Below are 10,138 nucleotides of genomic sequence, written 5' to 3' on the forward strand. Positions count from 1 at the left end.
GAAAGTTAAACCGTTTCGATAACGTCATGATCTAAGCTGATTTAAATGGTTTTATTATAAATATTTTTTAAATCCTTAAAAGAAAGAGTCGTTGATGATCTCTTTGCTTGTTCTTTTCTTACCAAATCTTTGATCTCTACAATAAGTATCCAAACACTACATCTCTTTAGTGTTTGTAGTCACAAGAAGTAGGCATGCGAAATTAATAAAGAAGTTCACGTGTGTTTGTCAAACCCAGATTTGTTTTTGGTCAATCTTTTCCAACCCTAAATCAAATCCATTAAAGATTCTTTAAAAAATGCAAAATAAAATCAATATAAACAAATACTCTAATAGGAAATAGACAAACCACCATTAAAAGAAATGTCTTTGTCTTTGTCTTTGTTGTTGGGCCGTGTGTTTATACTTTCCATTTGTTTAAACTTGAAACACTCTCATTACATTATTAGTATAACAATTTCAAGAAAATCTCTCTCTCATCCTTCTCTCTCTCTAGAAAGTGTTTAATTCTATACGTACATACTGTACCCTAGAACCCCATTTATATAAACTCTCCTTTTGTCCTTGGATAGTTCCCATGTCATTACAGATTTGCTTTCTTTCTTTCTAGAGAGAGAGAGGTAGAGAGAGAGAGAGAGAGTATCTTTCTAGAGAGGGATAGTACAGAGAAAAAGAATGGAGTTAGCTTTGAGTTTGGGAGATACGCCAAAACCATTTTCATTGTTGGATCATCATGACAGATCTCAGCAACAAAAGATGAAGGATTTGGGATTTTGCATGGGATTAGGAACCAGAAATCTTGAGGATCTTCACTTCAAGAATATGAGGAGAGAGAAGGATGACGATGGGCATCGGAAAACCGACGAGAGAATCAGTTCTTCTTCTTCATCGGATCCGTCACCGCCACCACCGCCACCGCTGCAGCTTGATCTCCTTCCTTTCTCTCCTGTTCTCCGATCTGCACCACCGCCGCCTTCTCACCGGTGCTTCCCGTGGCTGTCAAAAAACCGTAAATTCCCACCTTTTTTTTTTCTAATTTTATACCCATATAATTTCAGTTTTTGGTTCGTTAGTTTTCTGATCCTACTTTTGTTACAGTGAGAGCAGACCCAGGTTCACAAACTAAACCGGTAAAAGCGTTGGATGTAAAGCCGTTGGCAGCCGTATCTGATCAGGATAACGGTGAAGAACGGGTTGCCGATGAGTCATCTCCAAACAACAGTAACAGTGGTACATCGTCGTTTCAGATGGATTTCTCTTCCATTTTCAAGAGCAGTAACAGTGGAAGATCATTCCCCTCGAGGAAAAGGGATTTGGAATTAGCAACAGTGAACCTGGAGTTAATAGATGTCTCCGAAAGAGATCAAAGAGCTTCTTCAAGAGGAGGTGGAATGAGTGATGAAGATGAAAACGGGTTGACCCGGAAAAAGCTTCGACTCACTAAAGAACAATCTGCTTTTCTTGAAGATAGCTTCAAAGAACACAGCACCCTCAACCCTGTAAGTCTCCTCTCTCCATCCTTCTACTGAGTAGAACCATAAAAATGAAATCTTAAACTATTCCAAATTCTTGAAAAACTTAGGGTTTGACCATAAACAACTGAAAATTCCAAGATGATCTTCGCATATCCACCATTCAAACTCAAGGGTTTCTTGAATCTCTTACAAATAAGAACCTTCCACCCAAAAAGGAGTAAATCTTGAAGTCAGTACTCATATATGCAACCATATAGCACACTACAGGTTAAGCTTACCATGTAAGACTTAAATTCAAGACTTCTGGTAAGCACCAACCATTTTAACCAAACGAACCTTCTTGTCGCACCCATTTGGTTCAAACCCAAGATCCCTAATATTTCGCATTACTTTTTTATGATCGAAGTGTCCAATCCTTATAAAAACTGAGGACCCTCCTTTCTTGATAATCCATATCTATGTGCATTAAAACTTCACAAGAAACCCATGGCCCCTCTCTTTATAAACGTATCGGTCAAATACCAAAAGACCCATCATATATCTCACACATACAAGTACTAGCAATAAATGATTCGGGTGTGGATTTGAAAAGGAGTAAATATTCGGTGCTACTTTGTTCAGCACCATATGTGAAGTTTGTACTATTTCATTGATTATATGTTATGGGATGTATACTATAAGTCCGACAAGCTTGCATTTGTGTGTGTCTACATATGAATATATATATAAGATCCTAAATATTTAATGAAAATAAATTATACACCATGACATGATGAATGTTGCATGCCATCATGCCATCATGTCATGTAATGCTTCCATTAAATGGTTTTTGAGTGTTGGATTAGTTGACCTATGTATGTATCTATATATACTGTGTGTACAAGAATACGTGGCTGATTTTTTGTATTTATCTTGGTTTTGTAGAAACAAAAGCAGGCTTTGGCGAAGCAGTTGAATCTGCGTCCACGACAAGTAGAAGTCTGGTTTCAAAACAGAAGGGCGAGGTATTAATTAATAATTAATTTTTTGTTCTTTTTATTAATAAAACGTTAAAATAAATAAATAAATAATTAATTAAATGTGTTCAATTTGATGATATAATCACAGGACAAAGCTGAAGCAAACCGAGGTCGATTGCGAGTACTTAAAACGATGTTGCGAAACTCTAACCGACGAAAACCGAAGATTGCAAAAGGAGCTTCAAGAACTAAGAGCCTTGAAGACTTCTCAACCATTCTACATGCAAATGCCAGCCACAACTCTCACCATGTGCCCGTCTTGTGAACGAGTCGCCACCACCACCACTGCCGCCCCCACGACTGCCACCACTTCCCGCTCACAACAACCAGCCACCACCGGCAGCCACCGACACTAGCACTAACACGTAAAATATGTTGTTTTGGCTCATGGGATTTTGACTAATTAAACAACTGAGAAGAAAAACACAGAAAAGAGCAATTCACAAACTTGATGCATATGTATATATAATTTTGCCTTTTATGACCATATGTTGATTTCTTTATTTCTAGTTTTGGGAGCTCTTTGGTTTCCTTCATTAGATATTATTATGGTTTGACTAAGAAATTAATACTATAAAAGAAAAAGCTTCTTTTTTTCTTTTTTGACAATTTTTTTTTAATCTATTTTATTTTTCATGAGTTTTCAAATCTAAATGTTAGACCATTTGATATAGTCAATATAATGCAACAATCTTGAAAATGAATTTTCTTGCTTTTTGTTATTAATAATAAATATCAAAGGAGGAATAAAAATTTTCTTGTGGCCATAGATGTTCAAATGCGGTGACTACGGGCTATCTGCAAAGCAGGTGGTCGTTCTGGGATTAGTCGACTCGAATAGCAGGTTGGATATTCAGGTTAATAAAAAATATTAAAATATTCAATTTTGTTATAATCTTGATTATAAATTTCTAGAAGTGTAGATGATATCAATTACCATGAAATGGATTGTTCACCTACCATTTGGTGGGTGGTGAAAGATTTATTGATGCATTCAATTCCTCAAAAAGACCAATCCTTAAAGTCGCAAACATTATAATTCCACTTTCTTTTAATTATAAAAAAAAAATCGGACTTAATTATTTGAAATTCTAAAATTTGTGAGATCTGTGAAAACTTCAACTTTTTACGGTCTTATTTCACGTGATTTCTTTTTTTCATATAGTATTTAAAGTATTGATTACTATATATTTGTTTTACAATGTGAAATTTTTAACATGTATTTTTATTTTACAAACATGCAAAAAAGATTCACAAATCACAATATATGTGAAGCAAACACATTACAAAATAAATATATGTTAATTATTACATTAAATTTAAAGCATATTTGAAAAGTCACATGAAATTTCACATGATTACATTGGTTTTCAGGGTTCTCATGATTTATATAGTTCTCAATTGGTCCCCCCCAACATAAATACTATAGTTTACAATATCCATACTATTGTATAAAATATCAAGTGGAAACAACATCATCGTATTCAGAATTTTCTATAGGAAAATCGTTATGTGTTTTATATAAGGACAATGATTTATTTATAATATTATAACGTATAAATCCTATTATTCAAGAATATTTGCATTTGTTTTTTTGTTTGATTACAAGGTTTTGTTTAAAATTTATAGTGGTGTTTTTTTAAATTTTGATTCTTTCGATTTTTTTTACCAAAGTTCATAGGTGAACAATGATTTTTGTTTAAATGTCGTACGTGAAAAACTATAATTTTTGTTTAAAGTCCATAATATTGTATTATGTATGAACTTTGCTTGTTCCAATTTCTTTTCACCAAGCTTTATAGGTGAAATTAGAAATTGAATGAGATATTCAGGAAGTTTAAACAAGTTCATAGATGAAACCAAAAAGTTAATATGTAAAACAATTAAGTGAATAAAATAATTGAGGAATGTGATACCAATATATGGAAAAGATGAAAGTACCTCGGTTAACAAAGTTTGTACTATTTATTTGGTTAGCAAAAGAAGGGCCTATATATGTGGGGTCAGGTTAAGGGGAAAACGACAAAGAAGTAAAAAACTGAGAAATACCGTAGTAACTGTTAGTCTGGATGCACATGTGCGTATAAGTAAGTTCTAAGCAATATGTCTGATAAACACATGTGCATAACATGCACACGTGTATAAAAACCAAGAAATAACTATAATCACTTGTATGCGTATGTGCATACCATCAAAACTATGCGTTGGTTGCATTGGGTTAAGGTTTTTTAAGTTATTTTTTGGGTTGGCTTGGCTGGTTTGGTCGGTATTTTGAGCACCTCTAGTGGATAGTTACAATTTTTATTTTTTTGGTGAGATTTGAACCATTAACTTTCTGAAAGTTCTAAAACTTTATGTTCAATTCGGTTTTCGATTCAAGATTTTTCCAAAAAATATTAAAATTTTCAAATTGAAACATTGTCATTTTAGATTTCCGTTTTTCAAATCAAACGAAAAACCAAGCTTTTGTTTTGATCACATTCCGGTTTTCGGTCAAACTATGGGTTCATATCTGTTGGTTTCCAGTTCCAGTATTTTTGAATTTTAGTTCGATTCAATTTATACAATCCTATTCCAACACGATGAACACCCCTAGTTTTTTTCTTTTTCTTTTATTTTTGGTTATAATATTTTTCTTGTTCAGAAATGCCCAAATATGACTTCATATTGGGCCATTGGGGTATACAATTCAGAGAAAGGCCCAAATAGGACATAATATTGGTTTTGAGGCCTGGGCTATAAACATAATAAAAGTTCCTTTTTCAATAAGTCAAACAACAATTAAGTTGTTTTATATTTTTAGTTCATGGGTAATTTCAACTATAGACGGCCAAAAATGGGTCCCGGGTCGGGCCGGTCCCAGTCCCAATCGGTCCTAACCTTTCTCATAACCGGCCCCGGTAAAAAATGATAGGACCGGTCAAGGTACTTCATAACCGGTTATGGGCCGTCGGTCCCGGTCCTGGTCCCAATCGGTCCTAACCGGTCCTTGCATTAAAAAATAAGATTTTTTTGATTTTTTTTAATGATATATATTTTTAATACATTATAAAATTTACAATTGGGTCACTTAAATACACTTTAAAAATACGTTTTAATATAATTAAAATTACGTTTTATTATAAAAATACATTATAAAATTATTTAAAAATACTTTTATTATAAAATTACTTGAATTTTCGGCCCGGGCCGGGCCGGGCCGGTCTATAGTCGGTCCCATAACCGGTCCCGGTCCCGGTCCCACGAAACTACCAAAAACCTCAACCGGTCCCCGTTTTCGGTCCCATAACCAGTCCTTACCGGTCCCGGTCCCGGGCCGGTCCTTTGTCGGTCCCGGTCCTCCAACGGTCCCAGGCCGGGCCGATTTGGCCATCTCTAATTTTCAAGTAAGAAATTAAGATGTATCAACATTGTTTATTTCTCTTTTTCAAATGCTATTTTGAAAAATAATTTAATAAGATTTTACATATTTTCATTTAATGTATGATCTTGGAAATTCTTGTGTTCTCAATGGAACACTATACACACATATATATATATATATATATATAGAGAGAGAGAGAGAGAGGGGCTAAATTATGTAAGGGCCAAAGAAAGGTTGAAAACCTTTAGGATTAATCAAATCCGTATATTAAATTACATCAAAGGTTGTTAAAAAAAAGCCTAATTGAAATAAAATGATGTAGGGAAATCCATAGAAAAAACTGAAGCAGAGATCAAGGAGATTAATGATGATTGGTGGAGAAACATGAAGAGGCAGAGTAAAATGGAGGAAGCGATTGAAGAGAAGAAGAAGACTATAAAGCAATTGTAGAAAGAGATTCGAGTTAAGGAAAAACTTGTGAAGGATATAGCGAAAATTGTAGAAGACTATAAAGCATGCATGTACAAGTCTTAGCATGCCAATCACACTTTCCATTCTTATACTTGTCATCAAGTTCAAACAACAACTCGCAAATGAGATATACCCTCTAATTTGCACTCCTATGGATTCTCTTTTCTATTTTTGCCTTCGCCAAGGTGTCGCTGCATTTATCATTTGAGCTGTAAATAAATGATAACATTAGTCTATGTTATATAATCATACATATAGTTTTGGATGCTTGCATTTACCTACATTATCTCGAGTATAAAATATCATTGTTGCAATGTACTTCGATAAAATTCAGCTAACATTGTTATCGAAAGGGAACGTACAAACCGGGTTACTGAGTTGACGGACTCCGCACTTTTGGAAGTCATTGCATTGTAACGCAATCCAGGGAAGTGCGATCTTGCTCATCTAGCGTAACAAACTTACTCAAGATATTGAGTGGCGTTAGGCTGATTGTAAAATATCAAATCCATTGTAGCTTCAAAGTCCGACACCTTATAAGCTTAGCATGTCTTCTAGAACATCCACCTTTTTCTTTTGTCTCTACTCGAGGTTCGGTGCAAATTCTGGCTCAAATGCCGACAACGAAGTCTGGTGCGCGTATGGGGGATCCTAACGACATACACTCTAAGGCACCATTTATCGTCTGGAATTAACCACCACTTTGAACATACACGAAAACATTATCACTTTGACGTGATTTCATATTTGTGTTTAAGGGTGAAGGGTTGTGATGATAGATTGTGTTTATGGGTTAAGGGTTAAGAGTTGTGATGATAGATTGTGTTTAAGGGTTGTGATGGTAGATTGTATTTAAGGGTTAAGGGTTGTGAGAGTAGAAGTGAGGAAAACCTTTTTCTTTTTTCCTTTGTCAATTTAGAAGATATGAAAGTAGAAGTGATGAGTGATGTGTGAAGGAAAATGAATGAGAGGTCACAAGCTATATATAGTGATATTTGTTGCACCGGAAGACAAAAATAGGGGTCGGATCGCCCTCGGGGAAAGATCCTGGGGTAGGTGGGGGGCAATCCCCCCTATTTAAGAAAAAACATATTTTTGGTCCCCCTAAATCAGATACACATGGGCCTCAAAATCAATTTAAAAGATTTCTTATGTACTTTTTTTGTGTCAAAGAAGCTTGGATCGCCCTCTATGGTCAACATCCTCCCTGAGGGCGATCCATTTGATTATTTTATTAAAAACTTGAAAAAATGACAATTTTATTAATATATTAAGTATATTTTATTCATTTTGATGAAAAACCTTTTATAGATAGCAAATGAAAAAAAAAATACCCATAAAGTCCAACTTATTATTGAATATCTTCCACAAATCCACAAAAAAATAACAAATAAATAAATAAATAAAAACAATTGTTAAGAAATTTTTGACGGAACCTAATCCGTCGAAAATTTCTTAAAAAAATGTTCTTTGAAAAAAACTAAAAACATTTTTTTGAACATTTTAGACGGAATTTTGGTGGATCCCTCAATTCGTCGGAAATTCGGAAACTTTTAGTTTCTTTTTTCAGAATATTTTTTTTAAATAACAACAAAAAAACATTTTGTAACCAAATTCCGACATATTTTAATAATTTTTTAATTAATTAAATTCTGCCATAAATATTTGATTAATCAAGTAAATTGTTTTTTTTTAAAAGAATTAGACAATATTTGTGACGGATCTTTTAAATAATAAATAATTAAAAAATCTTCCGCAAATTTTTATAGAAATTATTTTTTTTAAATTTATTTGCTGATTTGCTTATTTATTTAAATAATAAATAAACAAATAAAAAAAATCTTCCACAACTTGACTTTTTTTTAACTTTTTTTTGATCTGTCGAAAATACGTAGGCAATTTCTCGACGGAAAATCCATCAGAAAAATCCGTTGATGAAACTCCTTTATTAATTAGTAGCATTACACCGTGGACGTGGACCCTGTGGTTTGCTCAAAATTTTGGATTTGGACACTAAAACTAACTATTTACACTGATGTCGACAACTTTTCAATTTCTTTACACTCAGTGCCCCTAGAGTTAACCCGTTAAGTTAACAACCGATATAAAAGACAAATCAGTTTTTGGCCAACTACAAGACCGGAAGTGTAGTTCATTTTAAATTTATTGTGATTAATATCTTTAAAAAAATCATCATTAATATATAACTATTCCATTTTAACCGTACTTAATTTCCAATACTTTGCATATTTTATAATGTTCAACCCCGAAACATACATGGACTTCTATCGAGTTCTTTTTTTTAATTAAGAATTTTATAACGTAAAAGTCATTTTATCAATCTAATAGTTTTTTTAAATATATATAATTTTTTTTATTTAATATGTACTTTAATTAAGAATTTGACTTGTGATTAGAATATATGGGGGTGTTTGAGATTGTTTATTTAAAACAACTTATGTTTTTTTTTTATAAAATCAAACCGGAGTTTTGTAAAAAATGTTTGGATTAGCTTATAGCAGTACCAAAAAACAATAAGCTGATAAGTGGTTTTTTAGTGTTTGACAAATTTTGCTTATACATGTAAAATGACAAAAAATGCCAGTCTTCCATATTATTGACTTATTTGATTTTTTAAAATGTAAAAAATTATTTTTCATCATTTATAATAATATCTTTGATAAAAATTTATATCAATAAGATTAATAATTAACAAACATTAATAAAACATAGTTAAAATGGTAAACTGGTAATAAACAGTTTTCATAAGTAAAAAAGGATTAACTTATCAAAAACTGCTTATTACCGGTTTGGCACCGGTGTAAACAGTTTTATTTTTCCTCATTCAAACACTATTATTTAGCTTATCACCAATGCCAGACTAAAATAAGTCAAAAAACACATAAAATAAGCAATCCCAAACACCCCCAAATTTTTTTTATCAAAATATTTTTTTAACGAAAAGATGTAAGTAACAATTAATTTTTTAAGAGTGAATTACACTTTTAGTCCCTATAGTTTGTCTAAAGTTTTATTTACCCCTTATAATTATTGCTAACTAACGATGTTAAATACATAAATCATAAATGTTATGAAATTTAAAAGTTAAATCATAAATGTTATGAAATTTAAAAGTTAAATCATAAATGTTACGAAATTTAAAAGTTAGAGAGAATTAGGGGCCGTTTATTAAACACTTATTTGGTAAGTGTTTAAAGCATAAATTTTCTCATCGGATGAACATGAGAACGGTCAAGAATCTTACCGGATAAGAGCGATGAAAATAATGGAGAGTCTTACCCGGTAAGTGCAGATGATGACTCTTACGCAGGTAAGCGCTTACCCAGTAAATTGTTGCATTCGATATGTTTTGTTGTACTAAAATCTTACACATGAAAATAATTTATAGTGTTAACTTCTATTGATAATCGTTTACCGGATAAACATTTGGGTAAACGACAGAAATAGGGAACAAATACGTAACCGCAATGTATAATTCACTCTCTCTCTCTCTCTCTCTCTCTATATATATATATATATAGAGAGAGAGAGAGAGAGAGAGAAGGAATCAAGTTCGATGAGAGAGAGTGATGAAGGATACTAGGGTTTGGTTTAGGTTCTACTCCATTCTTGTTGTATGCTTTATCTAACCAAGTTGCAGTTCTTAGAGAACTTTGAGGTTTGAACTAATTAACTGGTTTAATTCCAACTTTTGTATTCATAAATTTAACCCATAACATAGTAACAACTTAACAACTATATCAGAATCAGATGCAATGAAAGTAACAGTACTTTATCATGGATTTGCC

General features: G+C 32.7%; 1 protein-coding gene across 1 annotated transcript; it reads left to right on the forward strand.

Moving 5' to 3' along the window:
* Positions 1 to 675: 675 nt before the first annotated feature.
* On the forward strand, positions 676 to 2,850 carry LOC112512282 (homeobox-leucine zipper protein HAT14-like). Its single transcript, XM_025118162.1, has 4 exons — positions 676 to 1,009; positions 1,099 to 1,499; positions 2,400 to 2,479; positions 2,583 to 2,850. Exons 1-4 carry the CDS (start codon positions 676 to 678, stop codon positions 2,848 to 2,850), a joined length of 1,083 nt encoding a protein of 360 aa, XP_024973930.1.
* The last annotated feature ends 7,288 nt before the right edge of the window (positions 2,851 to 10,138 follow it).

The sequence above is a fragment of the Cynara cardunculus genome (genome assembly GCF_001531365.2).
Source record: "Cynara cardunculus var. scolymus isolate 2C chromosome LG 5, CcrdV1, whole genome shotgun sequence".
Classification (NCBI taxonomy): domain Eukaryota; kingdom Viridiplantae; phylum Streptophyta; class Magnoliopsida; order Asterales; family Asteraceae; genus Cynara; species Cynara cardunculus.

Bases quoted from the DNA above. Each gene is read 5' to 3' on its own strand.
- LOC112512282 (XM_025118162.1), top strand. From the start codon at position 676: ATGGAGTTAGCTTTGAGTTTGGGAGATACGCCAAAACCATTTTCATTG. The intron at 1,010-1,098 runs GTAAATTCCCAC...CTTTTGTTACAG, and splicing joins CCCGTGGCTGTCAAAAAACC to TGAGAGCAGACCCAGGTTCA. The intron at 1,500-2,399 runs GTAAGTCTCCTC...TTGGTTTTGTAG, and splicing joins AACACAGCACCCTCAACCCT to AAACAAAAGCAGGCTTTGGC.